Raw genomic sequence first — 25,835 nt, 5'->3', positions numbered from 1 at the left:
GCTTGAAATGATGAGTCATCTTATGCATATTCTTTTTTTTTTTTTGGTTTTTCGAGACAGGGTTTCTCTGTGTAGCCCTGGCTGTCCTGGCACTCACTTTGTAGACCAGGCTGGCCTCGAACTCAGAAATCCGCCTGCCTCTGCCTCCCGAGTGCTGGGATTAAAGGCGTGCGCCACCACGCCCGGCCTTATGCATATTCTTTAACTGTACTCTCTGGAGGAGGCTTGGATCTGTCATTTCTGACCACTTGATGCATAAACTCTTATCCATCCATGTATCCATCCATGTATCCATCCATGTATGTAGATAGGTAGGTATGTAGGTATATATGTATGTATTTTAGATTTTTCTGTGTAGCCCTGGATGTTCTGGAACTTGCTCTATAGACCAGGCTAGCCTTGAACTCAGATCTGACTGCCTCTGTTTCCCAAGTGCTAGGATTAAACTCCTATTCTTTCACAAAACTCATCCTTTCAATGACCGTGGCAAAGTGCACAAGTTGGTCCTGGTTCAAAGAGCAAAGCGCACTCTTCCCTGAGGAGCTTGTGGAGTGAACCCCATCATTTCTTAGAAACTCTAGGACTTGGACTTGCAAACTTTATATGCCCCAATATAGGGGAATGCCAGGGCCAAAAGAATGGGAATGGGTGGGTAGGGAAGTGGGGGGCGCTATGGGGGACTTTTGGGATAGCATTGGAAATGTAATTGAGGAAAATATGTAATAAAAATATTTAAAAAAAAAAAAAAAAAGAAACTCTAGGACTGAAGTCTCTGTTGATGTCACTTTCCAATGGACTTTGGCCAAAAGCAGTTAGGTTCATGATCCTTGGAGGAAGGCATGGTGCCTGATAGATCACTTAGTTAAAAAGCCCAGAGATCTGATACTGAGTCCTGACTAAAAGGTCCATGCAGTAAAAGGGACATGGAAGACATGGAAGGCAGAAATTTGTACTATAATTAGTTCTAGGAGTAACACAGTTGGGGGAGGGAAAATACAGCCAGCAACTATTTTGAGCAAGTTGTGATTGACAAGACATGTGTACTGGACTGTACTGATCCCAGGGCCAAGTTGCCTGCCTGTGGTGGTGGGGGTTGGGAGTAGGCCTGGGTCGGCAGGAGCAGGACAGCCGGACAGGCAGGCCGGACGGGGTACCAGCACCTCAACTTCTCTCTCAGGGACACTGTCCAAACTCCGGGGGCCACAGGCTAAGCTGTGCGATGGGTGCTGAGGAGGAGGTGCAGGTCACATTAGCAGGGGGAGCACCCTGGGGCTTCCGACTTCAGGGGGGGACCGAACAGAGGAAACCTTTACAGGTATCTAAGGTAAGGGAGAGCCCCCTGAAATGATGTCTCATGGAGAAGAGAACCCAAGGGAAGTTGGGAGAGTCTTGTGGTAGCCTTCTGGGCCCGGGGGTGAGGGGTGGGCAAGTGGGGTTTTGTGAAGAAGAGGTGGTGGGCAGGTGGGCAGGTAAGCATGCTCCGGGGTATAGGGGGCAGGCTGCGGCCATAAGTTCCTGGAGGACTATTAGCAAAGCCTTTTCTGGCTTCAGGGAGCAGAGCAAAAAGAAGGCCCTGCTTCAGTACTGCAGGAAAAGAGGCTGAGTCTGGTCATCCAGTATTTGCTCCCCTAAGTGTGTGAGCCTCTCTACTCCAAACCCCAGGAATGTAGGGAAGGTTCTAATTTCTCTCTGACTAAACTGATATGTGACATGCTGAAACAGTCTCTCCCAACCTAGCCCATTCCTGTCTGCCCTGCCCTGCCCTACCCTGCCCTACCCTGCCCTACCCTGCCAATGCCTTCAGTGTTATTCTTTCTCTAAGCCATATGCATTCTCTTACTGGCAAGACTAGGTGTTAGACTCTCTTAGGAAGCCACTAGCTTATAGCTTCACCCTACAGACTTAGTTTTATGCGCTGTGAATGTGGGTAACCAAAGTGTCAATTTTATAAACCATTCTAAGAATTAGGTGCAGTATTTCATACAGTGCAGTGAGAACTCTGATAGCCTGGCATCACAGTCTCCCAGAATAAAGCTGGGTTACCTCAGTCTGGAATACCATTCTAAAATGTCAACACACCTGGGATTTCTTCCTTTCTCTTTTTTTCTTTTTTTTTTTTTTTTAAGATTTATTTATTTTATATATGTGAGTATACTGTCAATGTCTTCAGACACACCAGAAGAGGGCATCAGATCCCCATTACAGATGATAGTGAGCCACCATGTGGTTGCTGGGAATTGAATTCAGGACCTCTGGAAGAGCGATCAGTGCTCTTAACCTCTGAGCCATCTCTTCACCTCCAAGGCACCTGGGATTTCAAAACCTAGAAAAGAACTGGCCAGTAGGGATACTGTCCTTGGAAGAAAATACTGAGGACTCACCATTTCTTAGATCTCAGCCATGGAGTTTTCTCCATCCCTGTTGCAGTCAGTGATTACCCTGCTGCCTCCCTCTAGACCGATCCCTTACCTCTAGACAGGCCTCCCTGGTAGCACCCCAGACATCTCCCAACCCTTTTTACCGCTCCCACCCCCAGATCATCAAAAGTCAAAAACCTCTCACGTGGGTCCTTTTTGTCACTCCATCCCTACTGGAGTTCTCCATGATCCACGCTCTCTCCTTTAACACCTCAGATCCGAAGACGGAGCCAGGCTGGCAGAGCAGGACTCCGGGAGAGGGACCAGCTCTTAGCGATCAATGGGGTTTCTTGCACCAACTTCTCCCATGCCAGTGCCATGACCCTCATCGACGCCTCAGGACGTCAACTTGTCCTTACTGTGAAAAGGTATGGAGTTCTCCCACCCTTTTTCCTCTGGCCTAGCTCTCTCCTTGTCTGTCTCAGCTCTGTCTCACTGGCCTGGCTTCAGGAACCAACAAGCACCTCTTCTGATTATGTTTTTCGGGGGAGAATATTTGTATGTACCTCCTAATGGAATGTATCTGCAACCCAGGAATGGGAGCGGGCATTTGAATGACTGGTGGACTTCAATCCTTTGCCTATCTCCTCTTCATCATGTCTTCCTCAAAGCCTTCAGACCTCCCCTCTTCCTAGTCTACCTACTCCACCTGTGTGCTGGTCCCTTCTGTCTCCATTGCCTTGCCTCTTCATCCCCTCCAGAGCTGTTAGTTCCGTGGCTCCCTCTTTCAAACGCTGTCCTCGTTTCCATCCTCCAGGGTAACGGATGAAGGGTCTGTGAGATCTCCATCCCCCGGAGAGCTACAGGTGCTATCACCCTTATCTCCACTGAGTCCTGAGCCCCCGGGTGCTCCTGTCTCCCAGGCTCTTCAGCCCACAAGCCTTCGTTCACCCCCTGACAGCGAAGCTTACTATGGAGAGACAGATAGTGATGTTGATGGCCCTGCCACACAAGAGAAGCCACGCCGAACCCGTCGCCGAGGTCCTGCAAGGCCTTCCCTTCCAGGAGCCCCACCTGATGAGGTGTACCTGTCTGACAGCCCTGCAGAACCAGCACCTGTTAAAACTGGCTCTCCCAGCCAGGGCGACAGCCGTGTAAGCTCCCCATCTTGGGAGGAAGGGGCAGCCCTTCAGCCCCCACCAGCAGAGGCACTTCTGTTACCCCATGGTCCACTCCGGCCTGGTCCTCATCTCATCCCTATGGTGGGCCCTGTCCCCCACCCAGTGGCAGAAGATCTCACTACCACCTACACCCAGAAGGCCAAGCAAGCCAGTGAGTGCCTGAATCCATTTGTTTTCGATCAGGATCTGAGCCCTAAATCTGTGCCTTCATATTCACACATTCTACCTACCTCATGTTCCCTGGAAAACAGTGTTTGGGACAGGTTGAGAAGAGTAATGGAGGAGAGGAGAATAATTTTATTCATGGTCCCTAGTTATCTTTGCTATAAGATAACCATTATCTTATAACTATCTTGTACAGTGAGTGGCCCAATCCAAACTAAGAACAGACAACAGGGGGGAAATGGGGAAGGGGAAGATTTTTTGGGGGGTGGTTTTGGTTTTGCCAGATGTCAGGATGGAGGGTGAAGAAGCACCTAGAAGCAGGGTGAGGCAACGGGGTCCTTCACAGCGTTAATTGTAGGCACCGCATGACTACTACCTGTAAGTTCATTTGGAATTCCCGGGGACTAGCAAAATAGGAAGTGGGGAAGGGAAGGATCTTTGGTTTCTTATTTCGGGTTAGAATGTGGAGGTAGGCGGAACAGGCCAGGTCCAGGACCACTTATAACAGGCTCACTGCTATCCTGATGTGAGTTCCAGAGCAGGCTTTAGTGAAGTCTCTCTCGCCCTGACCCTCCCACACCTCTTCTGTAGACTCTCTTTCTTCCTTTCTTTTCTTTTCTTTTCTTTTCTTTTCTTTTCTTTTCTTTTCTTTTCTTTTCCTTCTTTCTTTCTTTCCTTCTTTTTTTTTTGTGCCACTTTTGAGATCTCAGGAGTCACTTTCTCTGGTAATTTTTCTTCTCTTCCACTATTCTGATTCTTACTTTGGAAAGTTTTATGTCTGAATTTGCAGAGGCTGAAAGCATAAGTTTATAGTTTGCCATCCTGGGAGTGTCCCACATCCTACAGAAAATTCCAGATGCATGCTTAAGATCCCACACTTATCCCCCAATTCTCATTTTAGCACCCCGCTCCCTTCGCATCATGCTGGGCAAGAGTCTATGCAATGGCTCAGGTTTATTTTTAGCCAGGCAGACCTCACAGTTGAGAGGGGGTGGGGTGAGGGGAAGGGGAGGCAGGTGCCCATGTCTATCACACCAAGAGTTGTGGGACAGGGAAAGAAGGGAGGGGGGCATGTTCTAAAAACAGCTCAGTGAGCTCATTCAGCTGCCAGCTCTGGGGACAAAGGGGCTTTAAAAGGCCTTGGGGGTGCTTCAAGCTGGGCCTGCTCCAGCCAGCACCACCTTTCTCAGCATGGAGACCACCATCCAAGAGCCCCTCGGCCAAGCCAGCTGTGACAAAGCCCCAGCTCCTGAGCTCCAAGACCCGTTCTATGCAGGTACTACCCTATCCCACTGGAGAGGAGGGATCCCAGAGTGGAGGGCAATGTCACAGCAGTGGAGGAAGGGTGGTCTTTGGGGAAGGCCACTCTCCTGTACTCTCTGTTTTGCCATCCTTCCCCTTGTTCTTTCAGGAAAGTGTCACCTCCCCTTTCTCAGGATGGGTTGATGCTAAGACCACATGGCAAGGGGATTAATGGCCACATGAGCTGTGGGAAGCTCATGGGACAAGAGTGAGAAGTGAGAGTGCACTGTGAACACATGGAGACCTGTGTGTGAGATCTGGGAGAAGATATGTAAGAACAAGAATATGTTGTGGCATTACACTGTGGGCAGCTTCCATCAGGAAAGCCTAATAGATGCTCCCAGTGGGCCTAGGCAGTGTGTTAAATGCTTTGTGACTTATCTCACTGTGTTCATGTGATCTTATGAAGAGGTAGCCATTCTCATCTTCATGAAGTCATTCTCCCAGAACTGAATCCTGACTCTGGTGTCTATTCTCTCATGGACAGTATTATTTCGCGTTACACACACGGGGACAAAAGGAATGAGGGCCCTAATTAGTAAGCAGCTTAAAAGGAAAAGTAGATGGAGTGCCAGGAATCTTCCAGGAGGAACTGGGGACCATAGACAAGAAAGAATCCATGTCCAGGGCAGGGCAGCCCTTCCCACTTCCTGGCCCCACCTACCCAGTCCCCACATAGTATAGGAACTCCTGTGTTGTTCTTCAGCACATAGACCCTCTTGTGCCCACCTGATGGGGCTTCCCTGTTGAGTTCTTTACTTGAAAGACAGGGCAAATGGGAGAGGAAACCGTGCTAGCCTCCAAAGCCATCTTCCCAGTGCCAGCAGCAGCTTGTGAGAAAGAGAATGTATTTACCTGGTGACCTTGAAACTTCCTAAAGTCTTAGGGGGTTGACTTGGAGAGCAGCACACTGCCTTTTCTTGCATCTTGGACCCAAGATTATCCCTGGATGTGAGGAGCAGAGGTATGAAGGAATGTTCTAGCAGTTGGGAGGGCTAAGATCGGTTCTGAAATCCTGTCTATATGATACCAGAACCTCTACAGGGAAATCTCTGGGAATCTCTGAAGCATGCTGGTATGCAAATGCATTTGACTTGGACAACACTGTTTTTGTATATGTGAACTGATGTGTGTATAAGCTGGAACACTTGTGAATAAGAAAAGTAGAATGGAGAAATTGTGCCCATAGCCGGCTTTCAGGAGTCTGATGTTATAGCAAGGTGTGTGGGGAGTTGTTTCTGTGAGTGTTTATGATGTGTAGAAATGAACAACTTGATGGGTGGAACTGTGAATGAAGAAACTCATGTTAAGAATTTGTATGTTGGGCCAGGTGTGGTAATGCATGCCTTTAATTCCAGCATTTGAGAGACAGCAGCAGTTGGATCTCTGTGAGTTCAAGGCCAGCCTGGTCTACATAGCGAATTCCAGGACAGTCAGGGCTATACAGAGAGATCCTGTTACAAAAAGAGTCTGTGTGTCCTAGTTATAGGGGTAACAGGTGGGAAGTGGGGGGAAGGTCCGAGCTCTGTGAGGAGCCCGCTTACAAAGAATGGTAGGAGAAAAGCACTCCTTATCTCTTCTCTCTCACGGCTGTGTCTGATTTTCCTGCCAGTCAAGAATGGGAGGCAGGTGAAGAATGTGTGAAGTGGATAAGGCTCATCTCCTGGAAAGTAGGAATGTAATCCAGGAAAGACGGGACAGAAGGGATGTGGTGTGGCAGTGTCTCTGTCCTTGGTTTCACCTTTCCCCTTCCATTCTGTCTCTAAGTCAGAGGACTTGGTCACAGGCAAGAGACATTGTGGGTCCTTTCAGGTAGGAGCGTTGGGGAGCAGGATTAGAACAGGCCGTGAAGCCCCCTGATTCATCTACCTCTTCATCTCCGCAGAACTGCAACGCGCAGAAAGCCTCCAGGAGAAAAGCGTAAAGGAGGCAAGAACCAAATGCCGGACCATTGCATCCCTGCTAACAGCAGCCCCCAACCCTCACTCCAAGGGGGTGCTTATGTTTAAGAAGCGGCGGCAGAGAGCCAAGAAGTACACCCTAGTGAGTTTTGGGGCCGCAGCTGGGACAGGAACAGAGGAGGAGGACGGCATCCCCCCAACGAGTGAGTCGGAGCTGGACGAGGAGGCTTTCTCAGACGCCCGCAGCCTTACTAATCAATCCGACTGGGACAGCCCTTATCTAGACATGGAGCTGGCTAGGGCTGGCTTAGGCACAGCAGAGAGTCAGAACTCTGGACTGGGAGGGCAGCTAAGTGAGGTCTCTGGGCGAGGGGTCCAGCTCTTCGAACAGCAGCGCCAGCGGGTAGCCTCCAGCTCCCAGGAGCTGGCTCAGGTGGGCCCAGCAGCCATGCTTAATGGGCAGAGTCTGCAGTCCCCACCTCGAGCACAGAGTGCTCCCCCAGAGGCAGCTGTGCTCCCACTCAGCCCTTTGTCGGCCCCTGCAGCCAGCCCTACCCCCTTCTTCCCGGATGGTGGAGCCCCCATCCCTGCACCAAGTATCTTTAACAGGTCAGCGAGGCCTTTTACCCCAGGTTTACAAGGTCAAAGGTCAGGTACCACCTCAGTGATTTTCCGGCCCTTAGCCCCTAAGAAGGTGAATGAAGGCTTGGGGGGCACTAGTCCCGCCCCGTCCCCCTTCGCAGCCCCTCCACAGGGGCCCACCCCTCTGCCCAGCTTCACCACAGTGGTTCCCAGCCACACGCCGGTCTCTGGGGCTTCTAGCAGCACCCAACGCTCCTCCGGTCCTGTGACCGCTACCAGCTCCTTGTACATCCCAGCCCCAAGCCGGCCCGTTACACCAGGAGGCGCCCCAGAGCCGCCCACTCCTCCTAGCGCTGCTGCCATGACCTCCACCGCTTCCATCTTCTTGTCCACTCCATTAAGAAACTCTGCGCGCCCGGAGGCGCCGGGCCCCGCGGCCCCCGAGCCTGCCAGCGTTCGGGAGCAGCGCATCTCTGTGCCGGCTGCCCGCACCGGCATCCTGCAGGAGGCTAGGCGCCGGGGCACCCGCAAGCAGATGTTCCGGCCTGGGAAGGAAGAGACGAAGAACTCGCCCAACCCGGAGCTGCTGTCACTAGTGCAGAACCTGGATGAAAAACCTCGGGCGGGCGGTGCGGAATCTGGTCCGGAGGAGGACGCTTTAAGCCTCGGGGCTGAAGCCTGTAACTTCATGCAGCCACTAGGGGGCAGGAGTTACAAGACCTTGCCTCAAGTATCACCGAAAACCCCGCCTCCAATGGCTCCCAAAACTCCACCCCCTACAACGCCTAAGACTCCACCTCCCGTGGCTCCTAAACCAGGGTCTCGAGGGCTCCTTGATGGGCTAGTAAATGGATCGACCACTATGGTGGGAATCCCTGAGCCGCCAAGGCTGCAAGGGAGGGGCGGGGAGCTATTTGCCAAACGGCAGAGCCGTGCCGACAGGTACGTGGTGGAAGCTACATCTGGCTCTAGCCTTAATCCAGGCCTTCGCCCTAGAAGTCCTTCTCCCACACCCTCACTGCCCCCATCCTGGAAATACTCACCCAACATCCGTGCCCCACCACCTATTGCTTACAACCCACTTCTCTCACCCTTTTTTCCCCAAGCTGCCCGAACTCTCCCCAATAAGGCTCAATCCCAGGGACCTCGGGTGACCCCTAAGCAGGGTATCAAGGCCCTGGATTTCATGCGGCATCAGCCATACCAACTTAAAACGGCCATGTTTTGTTTTGATGAGGGTTCTTCAACTCCTGGTCCCACTTCAGGGCCTCCCAAAACTGCCCGAGTCCAGGAGATCCGCAGATTTTCCACTCCTGCACCCCAGCCCACTGCAGAGCCCTTGGCTCCCACTGTGCTTGCCCCCAGAGCGGCTACCACCTTGGACGAACCCATTTGGAGGGCAGAGCTGGCCTCAACCCCTGTCCCTAACCCAGACCATCAAGAGTCTCTCAGGAGCTTTGCTGCCACTCCCAGTTCCTGTGGTTTCCAAGTAGCCAGGCCCCGGTTCTCAGCCACCAGAACAGGGTTGCAGGCCCATGTCTGGAGGCCTGGGGCAGGGCACCAGTGAGCAGGGAATAGGTCCCAGGACCAAGTAATGGAACTTAGATTCCCAGAAGTTTCTTCTGCTTTGTCCAACCGGCTTTCTCCCCACATCTGAGGCCGATTGCCGATTGCCAGAGAGAGTGTTTCCCTCAGCCTCCTCAGCTCCCTGCTGGTGTTTTAAGGCCCTTACCCCTCTGCTTTGCAATCTTCTCTATATTTCCTTGCCTCTCTGGCTTCTCCACCCAGAGGTCTCAGCAGGTCTCTGTTTTCCCTTTGCATTTGTGTTTCTCTCTGTGGGCAGCACTTTAGTGTTAGGTAAAAAGCACACTGTAAAGTGACCACTGAGATCTCAGGCAAAATGGCCACTCACTGTAAAGCAAGCAACTAAGAGACTGAACTGTGTCCCCAGCCCCTCCGTCCTCCTCACTCCGCTTTCCCTAGGTTAGTTGGCATACGCCTAGGTGTGTGTGTGTCTCTGTGTGTGTGTGCCTGCGCGCGCGCCCACGCGTGCTTTCACAAATGTGTGTGGTTAGGATCTGCTCTAGAAAGACATCAAATACACATGCATGTGTGCTTCTCTTGAGGCAAAGGTAAGAGAGGAGGTTTTTTTTCCCCTCCTACTGGAAGGGTCAGATAGCTTCAGAAAAACCTGTGGAGGTCAAGAGCTACTGCAGAAAAGCTCCTGAGAGAGGAGTGGCCTGCAGCATGTAGAGATATGTGCACAGCATCTTGTGAAATCAACGAGTCTGACAAGACTGGGAGACAGGGACAATTTTCATGGGCCTGAGTTATACAAGCTAGACCCGGAATAAAACTAACAATTCTATTTCCTTGGATTACAGGAAGTTAGCAACCAGGGCCCTGTGCTGAGCACATCAGAATCCAGAAAGTAAAAAAGACAATTTCTTCTGAACTGGTTAATGAGTGTAAGACAGAAAGGATGGTGAAGAGAGCCTGAGTGGATGGTGGAGAGAGCAAGGCAAAAGCCAGGAACAAGGCTGAAATGAGTGAAAGTGACCAAGGAGAGAGGAAAGTTGGCTAACAAGAAACTATATAGCCAGGCGGTGGTGGCGCACGCCTTTAGTCCCAGCACTTGAGAGGCAGAGGCAGGCGGATTTCTGAGGCCAGCCTGGTCTACAAAAGTGAGTTCCAGGACAGCCAGGGCTTTAAAGAGAAACCCTGTCTTGAACCCCCCCCCCAAAAAAAAGTAACTAACTATGTGTGAGGGGGGCTGGGGGAGTTCTGAGTTCAGGGGAAGAATGTATTTGTTACAGCAAACGTGTGAGGATGTTCAGTGGTTGTGTTTCCTCCTGGGAATCTGACCTCCCACCCTTCTGGAGTGTATCCTGATGACCTGGGAAACACTGAGCCCAACCCTCTCGTCTGTCCCACCTTACCCGTATAAGCCCAGTGCTTTGCAGCTTCAGGCCCTCATGTCTGATCCCAGAGGGGCAAGGACTGTCCTTCCGTGAAGACCACCACCAGCCATGCTTGCTGTTTGACCTGGAAACCAATCTTTTCCTTTGCAGTATTGTGCAGTATTGGGTGTCATAATTCTTTGGTTTGTGCACAAGAATAAACGTATGCCCACACCACACCGTCTGCGTCTGTCATCTCTTCTGGTTTTATACCCAATCCTGACTTCTTTATGGTCTTGTCTAGCCCATTGTGCTCATCTGATCCAAGCTCCTTGCCTTTCTTCCTGGCTTCCCCTCCTGCCTTGCCAATGGTCTTGCTTTGATCTCATCTCCCTCGTCACCCCTCTGGTTACCTCATCCTGCAGTCTCTCCACGGAGAGCCTCTCCTTCTTCAGAAGCTCATTACTCAGAGTAATGGGAAAGGCTCCCTAGTCCCTTTGTCATGGGCATTTCCTGGCTCCCAGAGGAAGTAGCTATGTTAATCATTCTCTGGGGATCACAAGATAGGAATACAGTGGCAAGTATGAGTGGCAGACAGAAGAGAATGTGGAGTGAGACTAAAGAATTTGGGGACTGACTGGAAAGATGGAGAAGGAAAGTGTCACTACTTAGCTTACCAGCAGGGGGCATATTTGTGGCAATGACCAGATGCTCCCAAGTGCAGAGTCTAAGAATTCCAAAGAAAGGTCTGAGACATCATAGGCTCAATAGCATGTCTTTATATATTTTACTTCAGGTGTTTGGTCATAGGAGATCAGACCTTAAGGGTTGTTGTTTTTTTTTTTTTTTTCCTTTTGGACAGGATTGATTGTAGTAGTAATAACAAGTTACCTTTCACTACTTATGTTTTTTCCCTGTTTCCTCGGTTTAGGAGGAAATGTACCAAAGATGAAATGTCTGGGCAGCAGCCATCTGCTGTGTGTGTGGGGAGGACTTTCAGCCCCCAGTATAAATAAGGCAAGAATAGGCTGGGAGAAGGGTGTGGTCAGGAAGGCTGGGGATGGATCAGGGAGTTCACAGAGGGCAGGGCTCATTCTGGAAGCTTCAGAAGCTGCTTCCTGTGAAGAATGGGAGCAAGGAAGGGTTGTGTGGTGTGAGTGTGAACAATCCAATGCCACATGTGTAAAAATGTCATAAGGATTTTTGAGACAAGGTTTTCCTGTATAGCTCTGGGACTTAAGAGATCCGCCTGCCTGTGCTTTAGGAATGTTGAGATTAAAGGCGTACATCACTATGCTGGGCTCAAGAAACTTATAACTTCATATGTTTACTAAATTAACACCCATGCCCACCCACCCCCAAAAGCCAATTCCTTAGGCAGCTGTATAAGGGTAAAGGGTACAGAAGCAAGCTGGTTTCAGAACACGAGTGGGAGATGAGGGAGGATCCAGGGTACTGCTTCAGCTCCTACCCTTCCTCATGCTGAGACCCTTTAATACAGTACCTCATCTTGTGTTGACCCGCAACCATAAAATTACTACTCTCATCATCATTTTAAAAATTTATTTATATTATGTGTATGAGTACACCTTTGCTCTCCTTGGACACACCAGAAGAGGGCATCAGACCCCATTGCAGATGGTTGTGAGCCACCATGTGGTTGCTGGGAATTGAATTCAAGACCTCTGGAAGAGCAGTCAGTGCTCTTAACCACTAAGCCATCTCTCCAGCCCCTATTATATATTATTTTGAGACAGGGTTTCTCTGTATAGCCCTGGCTGTCTTGGAACTCGCTTTGTAGACCAAGCTGGCCTCCAACTCTCAGAGATTCACCTGCCTCTTCTTCCCAAGTGCTGAGATTAAAGGCAGGTGTCACCATAACAGACCTTGTTTTGTTTTTCGAGACATAGTTTGTCTGTGTGGCCCTGGCTGTCTTGGAACTCACTGTATAGATCAGGCTAGCCGGGAACTCAGGGATCTACCTGTCTTTACCTCTCAGGTGCTAGGATTAAAGGTGTGCACCACCATGCTTGGCATCATAAAATTATTTTTGTTGCTACTTCATAACTGTAATTTTGCTACTGTTATGAATTATAATGTAAATATCTATATTTGAGATATCTGACATCTGACCCCTATGAAAGGGTTGTTTGATCCCCATAGGGATTAGGACCCACAGGTTGAGAACAGCTATGCTGAGAGTACCCATGGGCCTTCATAAGATCATCTGCACTAGGGTTCACTAAGTTGGTTCCTCGCCCTGCCAAGATCTAACCCTCTTAGACAGAAAGCCAACCTATTCAGGAAGTTAGAAGCAACGCCACTGTGAAAATTTCCATCCTATCTTCAACTTAGGGCCTTAATCCCTCCCACCCTCAAATACACTCATGGGTCCCCTCCAGCCCTGGCCTGGAATGGCCCTGAGTAGCCCACAATTCATGTTTTCTGTTTTGTTTTTTCCTATACCTACTCTTAATTCTTACCCACCACTATGTGCTCCCTCTCCTCCTCTGCTTTCAATTGCCTCCTGAAATGCTTCTTTGGAGAAAGAAGGCAAAGAGGAGGCACACCCCTTCGGCTGACTGATCCCTGGCTTAGACAGTCTGGTGGGAACATTTTGTAGCCGTGTTTCCCTCTTCCTGAACCTCAGGCAAAGAGGGCAGGCTCTCGGATCCAGGGTCTCAGTACCCCCTGTGCCATTTGAGCTGCCTGTGTTCATCAACTCTATTAATAACCTCCTCCCTCCCCCACTGCCGGTGCTGCCCCCACGCTCGCTCGCCCCGGCTCAGGTTCTCTAGTCACTGCAGCTTAGTCCTCCGAAGCTGCTGGACCCCGGGGAGAGCTGACCACCAACTGAGCAGCTGGTAAGTTTATGGTTCTATCTACCGGAAGAAGGGGCTGGAGCCCACTCTTCTGACCTCCTTGTTTGCAACTGTGATTCTCCATCCTCAGGGATTGGTCTCTCTTCTCATCTCTGCTCAGCTGCCGACAGTCCAGTTGGAGTTACAGAGTTGGAAAGAAAGGGACCTTAGGAGTTGGGTGGAATTAAGATATGTGGGGAGGTACCTGACAGATGGGAAAGGGTGCTTTGGAATGCCACTAAGTTGGTAGAGTGTAGTTGTATTTGTGAGACAGGACACCACGGAAAATAGCAGGGCTGTTAGGGAGAGGATGGCATGCATACATTTTCTTATCTTGTCGCCATCCATAGCCAGATCTCATTCCTGTGTTTCTGTCCCCCCACAATTCCCTACTTCCACGCACTATATTGCTGAGCTGACATCTGCCACAGCTCAAATGCCCTTAGCTAGCTCTCTGCCCCAGCCCTGCACCTTGGGATAGGAGTGCCTGAAGGAACAAGGAACATACCCATGACCTCTCGGGCCACGTTCCAGCTGGCCTCCTGGAAGATCAACAACCTCTCCTTCCTATGGAGAAGGTTTCGGCTGAATCTCAACACTGACTAGCATAACGTTGCTTTTCCCCCATGGACCCCGAGGGAAGCCTAAGGAGGAGACCAGAGTCTGGAGCCACAGTTGTAGTCTGATATCCCGATACAAATAAGGACTTTAAGTCACGCCAGGCCCAGGAAGCCTGAGTGCATTGCTCTGCCAGTGTTGCTTTTGAAACCCCCCTCGGCCCTAGCTGTATTTCCGATGCCCACACAGGAGCTATGGAAAGTGGACAGAGCCGTTGGTAAGAGATAAGGAAAGGGTACAATTCTCCCTCCTGTCCTGCTTCCAAAGAAAACAGAAGACTGTGACAGTTTACATTTTGGGGATACTAATTTCTGTAAAGACGTATGCATGCATGCACACACACATGCAAACATGCACATGGAAAAAGCTCTGAAGAAATGTTGTCCTTAATCCCAAGTAGTACCGCTGTAGTGCGGGTGCTCATTCTCCCACTCCATCTCTCCTTCCAGGTCAGATCCACCCCCACCATGCCACTCTCAGGAACCCCGGCCCCTAACAAGAGGAGGAAGCCAAGCAAGCTGATTATGGAGCTCACTGGAGGTAGGGTGTGCGTGCTTGAGAGCCCCAATGCAGGACTTTTAAGAGCATGCCTGACTCAAGAGTCCCAGAAATGATGTAAGACAGGATATAAGTCAGAGTGAAAAAAAAAAAAAAACAAAAAAACAAGAGGAATTGCAGCTGTAGAGGGTGTGGGAGATGGGATGATGGGAGGGGTGAGAAGGGGCAGGAGAAGGACACAGGAAGAACTCAGTATCCACTCTGCATCCTCCCCTCCTTCCCACTGATTACTCTGAGACAACACCCTGCTAAGATACTGGACATTTTAGCAGGACCCATAGTCAGTCAAGTCCTGTGAGGACACAGGCTAGGCCTCACCAAATGGTTAACTTCCTTATTTCTTTCTAAGTGTTAGGGAACTTGTGTAAGCATTTAAAATAGGAAACTACACAGCCACACTCCCTGGGGATGCGCACGAGTTACCAAGTGTGAAGTTCCCCTGATACCTTTGGAGTCAGAGTTCACTGAAGAAAAAAAAGAAAGGAAAGAAGACAAGGATCTGTGTTTAGAGATGTGCAGTTGCACATGGGATTGGCCTATCAGCTTTCCCGGCCCAGGGTGTAATTTCTCCCTTGGCTACTGTCTGTGGTGTTCTCTTATTCTTGTTCTCCTTCACTCCACGCCCATGCCCCTTGTCTGGGTCACCTCTCCACTCAAGTATTCCAACCCTATATGTCATTCCCTTTGTTCCCCTGTGCTCTTTCCTCCTCCAAGCCAGGAAATCAAAACAAAACAAAAACATTTCTCAATGGCTGCGAATGGTAGTGCAAGCCTTTAATCCTAGCACTTAGGAGGTGGCAGAAGGAGCCGGGACAGGGGGCAGGGGCAGGGGGAAGGGCAGAAGGAAGGGGGCAGTGGGCAGGGAGATCTTTGTGAGTTCAAGGCCAAATCAGTCTAATAGTGAATTCCAGGCCAGTCAGTGCTACATAGTGAGACCTTGTCTCAAATACACAGACTCTCTCTCTCTCTCTCTCTCTCTCTCTCTCTCTCTGAAGAGATGGTGAGATGACTCAGTGGTTAAGAACACTTGCTGCTCTTGCAGAGGATCCAGGTTCAGTCCCCAGCACACACAAGGTGCCTCACAACCATCAGTAACTCCAGTGCCAGGGCATCTGAGCCCTCTTCTCACCTCTATGGGCACCAGGCATGTATTTGGTACATATATGTACATGCAGGCAAAACAGCCATACATATAAAACATAAATAGATTTTTGAAAAATCTTTTAAAAGACACACAAGACTAACAAAAACTTCTTGTAAACCGAACAGACCTGGTCAGCATCTGCTCCCTAAATGATCTCTTTTAGAATATACTCAGCTGTGGGGGATGCTTCCCTTCCCTGTCCAGAAAGCCCTCATTTCCTCTTTCTATTGAATCTTCTCTACCTCCTGGATAAGGTGGCCGGGAGAGCTCAGGCCTGAACCTGGGCAAGAAGATCAGTGTCCCAAGGGATGTGATGTTGGAGGAGCTGTCACTTCTTACCAACCGAGGCTCCAAGATGTTCAAGCTGCGGCAGATGCGGGTGGAGAAATTTATCTATGAGAACCACCCGGATGTGTTCTCTGACAGCTCAATGGTGAGTATGGATGTCAACCACTCTGGCAAAGCCCGGTGTCTTTCCTGACAGCTTCTCAGTAGCCCCCCAAATTCCCCAAATACCACCAATCTTCTCTCCACGAGAAATGAGGAGCTCTTTATAAGCTCCTACATATATTACATTCCCAACCAGTCTAGGGTGGGTAACGGTCCATTTCTGAAGCTTAGTCCTCATCCTAGAGCGAGTGCAGGCATGAGGACCATACCCATTGGGAGAATATTCCTTCCCAGTGTGACTACGTGCTAAAATAGTGTCGCCAGATAAAACACAGGACACCCAGTCCTATATTTTGACTCTAAGATACACAATTAGTAACTTTCTACTAAAATGTGTTCTTTTCTTTGTATTATTGGGGACATAAAGCAAGAATTAGGACCTACAGGATCTTGGTGCTGACTGTATAACTGAGTGGCAGAGCAGGTGCTTACAGTGCTTGGGATCGCAGGTTTCATTTCCAGTAACGCCTCCTCCCCACCCCCCTAAATCAAACCGTAAGCAAGCAAAAGTCCAAAGAGTACGCAGTTAAATTTGACCTCCAGATTTACCCAATGAGCCAGGTTTCTGAGGAGGTCATGGGAGGAGGATTGCTTGTGAGTTGGAGAAAAGTTTTTACAATGAATAGTTGTTAAATATGTTACCTATAATGTGTAACTTTTGGGATTTAAAAACAATATAAGATGTGAATAATTAAAATTAGGGTTTTGTTGTTGTTCTTGTTGTTGTTCTCAGAATCTTATCTTATGTAAATCTGGTTAGCATGGAACCATGTAGACCAGGCTGGTCTCAAACTCACAGAGCTCTGCCTGCCTCTGTCTCCTGATTTCCAGGGCTAAAGATGTGCTTGCTATATTTTAAATTTAAAAACACAACATTTTTTTTTTTAATTTCGGGTTTTGTTTTATGGAGACAGGATTTCTCTGTGCAGCTCTGTCTTGTACTGAAATTCTCTTTGTAGACCAGGCTGGCTTTGAACTCACAGAGATTCACCTGCCTCTTCCTTCTGAGAGCTAGGATGAAAGGTGTGTGCCACCACCTATCAATTACAAATACTTTCTTAATGTAAACACGTCCCATTAAATATTTAAAACATATTTTATACTAAAAATATTACATGGCTGAACATTAAATTTGAGTGATTATAATTTATTTGGTAAATCCCAGGATGTTAGAAGAGATCACTGAGGTTTAGAGCCCTCTTCATTCTGAAAGATGCCTGATGGAGGAACTAAAATCTTCCTTCTTTAAGGTCACACATCTTCTAGTCAGGCTTCTCCAAGAAAGGGAAAATAGGGATTGGAGAGAGGCCAGGCACAGGATGTTACCACAGAGGAGATGGGGACTGGCTCCCTGGCCTCGTTTCCTCCTCCACCTTCTCTGGGCGGTTGGGGGGCAGTGGAAATAGATGCCTACATGGACGTGGCCAAGGAGAAGTGTCTGTCACTAGCCCTTCTGCAGGATCAGAGTAAAAGTGCTGAGTGGGTCATAGCTAACTTTAGGAGGCCAAAAGCCCTCCTCCGTGCCGGGTCTGGTTACACTGGGTGGAGCGTGGGGGACACAGGGTAAGGTGTCCAAGAGGGCCTCCTCAAGGAGTTGGTGGGGCTATTTTTAGGCTTTGGAGCCCAAACCGATGCTGCCCTTTTGGCCTCCTCCCTGCTTCACCTGCTATAGTTTCACTGTAAGAAAGCTCTGGCCTGATGGTCATCAGGAGGAAGAGAGGGGCCTGAGCAGGGGAAGAGAGCTCTCCCTGCGGGGCAAACTGAGAAGGGGAGGGACAGAGGTGGGTTTTTGTTTTGTTTTTTGATTCTTTTTGTTTTTCTTTCAAATGGAAATTGGATTTTTCCTGGAAACTGACCCTTGCAGTTTCTAGTTGAGGAGATGTCTTGGCTTGCTTTGCCTTGCCAAGATAGGCTTGGGAGTGGAAAATGAGCTACCTTGCCCTGAGGTATAATCAGGGAATTATACCTCTCCCAGAAAGTAGTTCCCTCAGGCTGACAATCTTCCTATGCATTCATTAGCGGGGATTTCTCAGAGCCTTGGGGTCTTCTGGCTGGCCCTTAGCTGTCACCCACTCCTTATATACACCTCTGTCTCTGTGTCTTTTCCACATCCATTGCTAATCCTCCTCTTGCTTTGTACTCTCTTTTCAGGACCACTTCCAGAAGTTTCTCCCCACAGTGGGAGGACAGCTGCAGACAGCTGGCCAGGGTTTCTCATACGGCAAGGGCAGCAGTGGAGGCCAGGCTGGCGGCAGTGGCTCTGCTGGACAGTATGGCTCTGACCGTCATCAGCAGGGCTCTGGGTTTGGAGCTGGGGGTTCAGGTGGTCCTGGGGGCCAGGCTGGTGGAGGAGGAGCTCCTGGCACAGTAGGGGTTGGAGAGCCCGGATCAGGCAAGTATTCTCACCAGAAGTAATGTATCTAATCCCCACGGCAGACATGTCCCTAGGAACGAGGCCTAGTGGAGATGTGGGAAGAGGGAGACCGAGGTGTCTTGGACCCAGAAGGTATCCAGGATACAACAATGTTTCATTCCACCCACAGCCTTATCCTTTAGCCCCCCCACACCGCCACCTGTCCCCCATGATTTCTCAGATTCACTCACAAATCTCACCCAGACTACCATTATGTTACAAACCATATACAATTCCCAGGGCCTAGACTCAGCTACTTCCTTAGTGGTAGGGTATGGGATTAGCTTTCATTAGCTATTAATAATAGCTGCTATTATTTGTTTTACACTTCTCTTTTATGGCTACCAGGTGACCAGGCAGGTGGAGATGGAAAACATGTCACTGTGTTCAAGACTTATATTTCCCCATGGGATCGGGCCATGGGGGTTGATCCTCAGCAAAAAGTGGAACTTGGCATTGACCTACTGGCATATGGGGCCAAAGCTGAACTCCCCAAATATAAGTCCTTCAACAGGTAGGACAGAGGGGAATGCACCAGATGTGTTCCACTGTGTGATACGGTGCTTGACTTGGGATGTGGTTTTAGTTCAAATGTTTCAGAAGGGGGCTTAGGTGTAATGGCAGGAATATGGGACCCTCTTGGAGGCTCTGCTGCTTGCCTGTCATAGCAGGGTGGTGAAGGACAAGACTTGTTGGGAACCAAGATCTCTATGTTAGTTCACTGATCAGCAATTAGGCACTGATTCTTTTCAGTGTGGGTTTTTTGAAGGTAAAATGGGGATGCTACACTTTATGGTTGGAGGCATATCCTGGCTCCCTCCCATTCAAGGTCATGATGCCATTACTCTCCCTAGAGGATAATTCTTTCTTTATGCCCCGCTCCAAGTTTCTATTGTTTTAGAACTGGGCGTTGTAGGGCGTGGATAGGAGGTCTGTGTAAGAGCAGGTCTAGGAAGGTCTACAGAAGTGCTTTTGCGTTTGATGGTTAAGTCTTCCAGCAACTGTCTGTTTGAGATGACCTTAGAGTTGGAGTTGTAAGTTACAATATACATTGTATACATTTAGGATGGTTGGAGTTGTAAGTTACAATATACATTCTGTACATTTAGGACAGTCTGTAAGTTACAGTATACATTGTAACTTAGGATGGTCTCATACTCTTGGCTCTATAGTAGTTGGGGCCAAAATGCTGGTGTATGTCACACCTGTCCATGGGAGCATGTAGTTTACTAGACTCCTCTCATCACTAACTTTGGATAGAAGAACAAGCCAGGTAAATGAGTATTAAGGGAGAAGGAGAACTAGAAGCATGGAAGCAATCGCTATGATTTTATACACTCTCCTCCCTTACAACAGGGTAACAGCTCATTGATAAGTACTTTCTCTTTTATTCTGATTTTTTAACTATGTAACATGCCTGCCCCCCTCCCCATCAGGACAGCAATGCCCTACGGTGGATATGAGAAGGCCTCCAAACGCATGACCTTCCAGATGCCCAAGTTTGACCTGGGGCCTCTGCTGAGTGAACCCCTGGTCCTCTACAACCAGAACCTCTCCAACAGGCCTTCTTTCAATCGAACCCCTATTCCCTGGTTGAGCTCTGGGGAGCATGTAGACTACAACGTGGATGTTGGTATCCCCTTGGATGGAGAGACAGAGGAGCTGTGAAGTGTCTCCTCCTGTCATGTGCATCATTTCCCTTCTCTGGTTCCAATTTGAGAGTGGATGCTGGAAAGGATGGCCCAACTGTTACTCCAGTTCTCTTGTGGCAACGGAGGGTAAAGGGTGGGGTCCATTGCCTTTCCACCCTTCAAGTTCCTCCCCACCAGCTCAGAGCTCTCATCCTGCTGTACCATATGGAATCTGCTCTTTTATGGAATTTTCTCTGCCACCGATAACAGTCAATAAACTTCAAGGAAATGAGCGCCTCTTCCTCTGGTGTGTGAAGGCAGGCAGCTGAGAGCTGAGGAGGATGAGGTACAGAGGCTGATTAGAGCAAAGGACTGAACACTCTATGCCCAGACTTTAGGACCATATGTGAGCTCTGGTTGCTTACACACTCACACCTGGATCAATACCCACAAACACATTCATCAGCTATAAACAAAGAACATATTCAGTATTGCATGAGATAACGTCTTGTGTGTAAACCCACATACTGGCCCAGAAGTTTAAGTACTTATTGGTCTTCAAAAGGACCAGCCATAATGGTCCTTACAACCATTTATAATCCCAGTTCCAGGGAATATGTTACCATCTTCTGGCTTCCTAGAGCGTCAGGCACAAGTATAGTGCACATACATACATGCAGACAAAACACTCATACACATAAAATAAAAATAAGTAAATCTGAAGTTACCAGAAACCAGAGTAAGCTTGGAAATATAAAAGTACTTATATGGGGCTGGAGATATGACTCAGAAGATAAAACACTTGTTGCTCTTGCAGAAGACTGGAGTTTAGTTAGTTCTAAGCACCCACATTGTGGTTCAGAACTCCCTGTACTTCCATAGGCACCCTGCAACAGTGAGGTGCATATACACACATGTAGGCAGAGCAGTCATAGACATAAAAGGACTAAACAGGAGACCAGACAGAATGGAGAAAGAAGCAGAAGAAACCCTCTATAGTGACAGTGTGCTTGGTTCTGTGAGCACAACAAGAAATGACCTAAAGCTTCCAGGAGATCAGTGATGTTCAAAAAGTACAGTGCCAGCAGGGCATGGCGGCGCACGCCTTTAATCCCAGCACTTGGGAGGCAGAGGCAAGTGAATTTCTGAGTTCGAGGCCAGCCTGGTCTACAAAGTGAGTTCCAGGACAGCCAGGGCTACACACAGAAACCTTGTCTTGAAAAACCAAAAAACAAACAAACAAACAAACAAACAAACACCCCCAAAAAGTACAGTGCTTGAAGAAACCATGAAAGCACGATAGGAATGAGTGACAATACCCCTATATTGGTTTCCAACTTCGGGGCCTGGAATTCATTATGTAGACCAGGCTGGCCTTGAACTCATAGAAATATGCCTGCCTCTGTCTCTTCAGTGCTGGAATTAAAGTTTAATTTTTAGAATTATTTTGACTACTAAAATCTTTTTCCTTTTAGAGACCAGCCTGGGCTACTTGAGATACTATCCCAAGAGGAAACTGGGGTGGGGGTGGAGTGGGGGGGGGGAGAGAGAGACATACAGAGAGACAGAGAGACAGAAAGAGAGAACAGCTCTTTTGGAGAATTTTTATGTTCTTTAAATATCTAAGCAAAACTCTCTATGTGCATTTTCTTAAAAAGGTTTGCATAGCTTGGATGCTTCCTCAAAGTACCTAAAATAAGGTTTAGATGGAGACAGTGCATTTGGAAGTGAAACCCCAGTGGCATAAGGGAGTGAGGAGAGAGCCAGTAAGAGGTACTTTGGGTAGTGGGTGAGTCCCACTGGAAATCCAAGAATGACCCATGACTGGCAGAAGCAGTATCTGAGGAGCTCAAAAGTGGGCATGGGGGCTTGCATTTGGCCCTGTGGTGGGCATTTGGGAGGCACAGGAGGATCATGGGAAATTTGAGGGCAGCCTATGTACAGTGAATTCTAGGCCAGTCAGGGAGGGCTACACAGCAAACCTCTGTCTCAAACAATAACAGCAAACTCCAAAGAAACAAAAACTGAAATGCAGATGGATGCGGTGGCTTGGGCCGATATCTACAGTACTCAGTGCTGAAGCAGATCGCTCATCTTGAGTTCAAGACCTGCATGAACTACAAAAAGAACTTCAGGATTGGGGCTTGGGAGGCTGAATAAAAGGGGGGGGGGAATAAATGCAAATTTGGGCTGAGGATCTGCTTCATCACTTTCTTCAGGTGATCTCTGTGTGCTGGAAAATCCTGAGAAGTGTTACAATAAAACATACCTCCTGCCGGGCAGTGGTGGCGCCCCTAATCCCAGCACTGGGGAGGCAGAGGCAGAGGCAGAGGCAGAGGCAGAGGCAGAGGCAGAGGCAGAGGCAGAGGCAGAGGCAGAGGCAGAGGCAGAGGCAGAGGCAGAGGCAGAGGCAGAGGCAGAGGCAGAGGCAGAGGCAGAGGCAGAGGCAGAGGCAGAGGCAGAGGCAGAGGCAGAGGCAGAGGCAGAGGCAGAGGCAGAGGCAGAGGCAGAGGCAGAGGCAGAGGCAGAGGCAGAGGCAGAGGCAGAGGCAGAGGCAGAGGCAGAGGCAGAGGCAGAGGCAGAGGCAGAGGCAGAGGCAGAGGCAGAGGCAGAGGCAGAGGCAGAGGCAGAGGCAGAGGCAGAGGCAGAGGCAGAGGCAGAGGCAGAGGCAGAGGCAGAGGCAGAGGCAGAGGCAGAGGCAGAGGCAGAGGCAGAGGCAGAGGCAGAGGCAGAGGCAGAGGCAGAGGCAGAGGCAGAGGCAGAGGCAGAGGCAGAGGCAGAGGCAGAGGCAGAGGCAGAGGCAGAGGCAGAGGCAGAGGCAGAGGCAGAGGCAGAGGCAGAGGCAGAGGCAGAGGCAGAGGCAGAGGCAGAGGCAGAGGCAGAGGCAGAGGCAGAGGCAGAGGCAGAGGCAGAGGCAGAGGCAGAGGCAGAGGCAGAGGCAGAGGCAGAGGCAGAGGCAGAGGCAGAGGCAGAGGCAGAGGCAGAGGCAGAGGCAGAGGCAGAGGCAGAGGCAGAGGCAGAGGCAGAGGCAGAGGCAGAGGCAGAGGCAGAGGCAGAGGCAGAGGCAGAGGCAGAGGCAGAGGCAGAGGCAGAGGCAGAGGCAGAGGCAGAGGCAGAGGCAGAGGCAGAGGCAGAGGCAGAGGCAGAGGCAGAGGCAGAGGCAGAGGCAGAGGCAGAGGCAGAGGCAGAGGCAGAGGCAGAGGCAGAGGCAGAGGCAGAGGCAGAGGCAGAGGCAGAGGCAGAGGCAGAGGCAGAGGCAGAGGCAGAGGCAGAGGCAGAGGCAGAGGCAGAGGCAGAGGCAGAGGCAGAGGCAGAGGCAGAGGCAGAGGCAGAGGCAGAGGCAGAGGCAGAGGCAGAGGCAGAGGCAGAGGCAGAGGCAGAGGCAGAGGCAGAGGCAGAGGCAGAGGCAGAGGCAGAGGCAGAGGCAGAGGCAGAGGCAGAGGCAGAGGCAGAGGCAGAGGCAGAGGCAGAGGCAGAGGCAGAGGCAGAGGCAGAGGCAGAGGCAGAGGCAGAGGCAGAGGCAGAGGCAGAGGCAGAGGCAGAGGCAGAGGCAGAGGCAGAGGCAGAGGCAGAGGCAGAGGCAGAGGCAGAGGCAGAGGCAGAGGCAGAGGCAGAGGCAGAGGCAGAGGCAGAGGCAGAGGCAGAGGCAGAGGCAGAGGCAGAGGCAGAGGCAGAGGCAGAGGCAGAGGCAGAGGCAGAGGCAGAGGCAGAGGCAGAGGCAGAGGCAGAGGCAGAGGCAGAGGCAGAGGCAGAGGCAGAGGCAGAGGCAGAGGCAGAGGCAGAGGCAGAGGCAGAGGCAGAGGCAGAGGCAGAGGCAGAGGCAGAGGCAGAGGCAGAGGCAGAGGCAGAGGCAGAGGCAGAGGCAGAGGCAGAGGCAGAGGCAGAGGCAGAGGCAGAGGCAGAGGCAGAGGCAGAGGCAGAGGCAGAGGCAGAGGCAGAGGCAGAGGCAGAGGCAGAGGCAGAGGCAGAGGCAGAGGCAGAGGCAGAGGCAGAGGCAGAGGCAGAGGCAGAGGATTTCTGAGTTGGAGGCCAGCCTGGTCTACAGAGTGAGTTCCAGGACAGCCAGGGCTACACAGGGAAACCCTGTCTCAAAAAAATAAAACAGAAAAAAAAAAAAAACCAAAAAAAACATACCTCAGGCTGGGTGATAGGGGTGTATCCCTTTCACACACACACACACACACACATACACACACACACACACATAAATATATATATATGTCAGGCACTGGCAAGCCACTCAGGAGACAGCTATATCAGGCTCCTTCCTGTCAGCAAGCACTTGTTGGCATCCACAGCAGTTTCTGGGATTGGTAGTTGTATACGGGATGGATCCCCAGGTAAGTTGGTCTCTGGATGGTCATTTCTTCAGTCTCTACTCCACAGCATCCCTTTAACTTTAACCCCAGCATTCTGGAGGCAGAGACAGGTAGATCTTTGAGTTCCAGACCAGCCCGGCCTATAGAGTGAGTTCCAGGACAGCCTGGGCTACACAGAGAAATTCTGTCCAAAACAAAACAACCTCCCCCAGAAACAAAAATCCCAGAAAGCAAATCACAACCAAACAACAACAATGAACCAACTAAAAAAAAAATTTTTTTTTTTTTTTTTTTTTATTTCAAGACATGGTTTCTCTGTGCAGTCCTGGCTGTCCTGGGACTTGCTTTATAGACCAGGCTGGCCTTGAACTCTCAGTGATCCTCCTCCCTCTGCCTCCAGAGTGCTGGGATCAAAGGCATGCACTATCACACCTGGCAGAAAAGATATATTTTAAAAGGTTTATTTTATTTTATGTGTGTGTGTCTGTGTTTGTATATGCAGCATGTTTATGCAGAGCCTGAGGTCAGAGGAGGGGTCAGATCTCCCTGAACTGGACTTACTACAGTTAGCTGGGAACTGAACTCAGATTGCAAAGGCAATTGTCGCATGCTGGGAAGTATGCTGACCTCTGCTGTTTCTTTTGTGTAGCATATCCAGGCTACAAGGCTATCCTCTCATTAGAAATCATCTTAGAGTAGTGCTGTGTTCTTAGCCTAATCATTTGGCATATTGCTATAATTGTTGTATCTTATCAATTCTTGCTGATCTCCATAAAAATAAAGTTAAGAGCCGGGCGTGGTGGCGCACGCCTTTAATCCCAGCACTCGGGAGGCAGAGGCAGGCGGATTTCTGAGTTCGAGGCCAGCCTGGTCTACAAAGTGAGTTCCAGGACAGCCAGAGCTATACAGAGAAACCCTGTCTCGAGAAAAAAAAAAAAAATAAAGTTAAACTTTATTTATTTTGTGGTACTGATGATCAAACTTAAGGTCTCATGGATGTTAAACAAGTGCTCTACCATAAGCTATACCACCAGCTCTCTAAATTAAAACTCTATCATCCACATGCAAATATAAAAAAAAAACATAGCATGTTCAGAGTTTGGTATTATCTGCAGTTTTAGGCATATGGGCAGGTTCAGATCATATTTCATTACAGATGAAGGAAAAAGAATCCTATGTTCAGATATTCTGAGATGGGAAGTGCTGTGAGCTTGTCCCAAAGATGGAATATGCTGAGGTAACAGGTAAGGCACACACAGGTTTGGAAAGAGTTCTTAGTTTCCACCAGATTCTCAGGCTTGAAGGTTGTAGGATCTCCCTGCTAGAGGTTTGAGAACTGTAGTCTTTTTTCTGTTTTCTTGTGACAGGGTCATGTATATCCCAGCTGGCCTTGAACTTTTGACCCTCCTGCTTCTATCTCTCAAGTGCTGATTACAGGGATGCCTGCATCACT

At 49.7% G+C, this 25,835-nt stretch overlaps 2 protein-coding genes across 3 annotated transcripts; both read left to right on the top strand.

The window, feature by feature from the left end:
* The first annotated feature begins 1,092 nt into the window (after window positions 1–1,092).
* Synpo2l (synaptopodin 2 like) lies at window positions 1,093–10,614 on the top strand. 2 transcript variants are annotated; one of them, XM_021182597.3, is made up of 4 exons: window positions 1,093–1,324; window positions 2,634–2,785; window positions 3,175–3,689; window positions 6,891–10,614. In XM_021182597.3, exons 1-4 carry the CDS (start codon window positions 1,220–1,222, stop codon window positions 9,053–9,055), a joined length of 2,937 nt encoding a protein of 978 aa, XP_021038256.1. In that variant the 5' UTR covers window positions 1,093–1,219; the 3' UTR covers window positions 9,056–10,614. The 2 variants fall into 2 exon arrangements, with proteins under 2 accessions (XP_021038256.1, XP_021038259.1); XM_021182600.3 differs by lacking the exons at window positions 1,093–1,324; window positions 2,634–2,785; window positions 3,175–3,689 and adding an exon at window positions 4,838–4,979.
* Window positions 10,615–14,334: 3,720 nt separating this feature from the next.
* Window positions 14,335–20,356, top strand: Myoz1 (myozenin 1). Its single transcript, XM_021182137.3, has 5 exons — window positions 14,335–14,407; window positions 15,824–16,002; window positions 18,171–18,411; window positions 18,781–18,946; window positions 19,869–20,356. Exons 1-5 carry the CDS (start codon window positions 14,335–14,337, stop codon window positions 20,098–20,100), a joined length of 891 nt encoding a protein of 296 aa, XP_021037796.1. The 3' UTR covers window positions 20,101–20,356.
* Window positions 20,357–25,835: the final 5,479 nt, after the last annotated feature.

The sequence above is a fragment of the Mus caroli genome, unplaced genomic scaffold, assembly GCF_978045245.1.
Source record: "Mus caroli unplaced genomic scaffold, Mus_caroli_1 scaffold_12, whole genome shotgun sequence".
NCBI classification, from domain to species: domain Eukaryota; kingdom Metazoa; phylum Chordata; class Mammalia; order Rodentia; family Muridae; genus Mus; species Mus caroli.
Note: the sequence above shows the minus strand (reverse complement) of the source record. Positions and strands in the feature narration are given on the sequence as shown.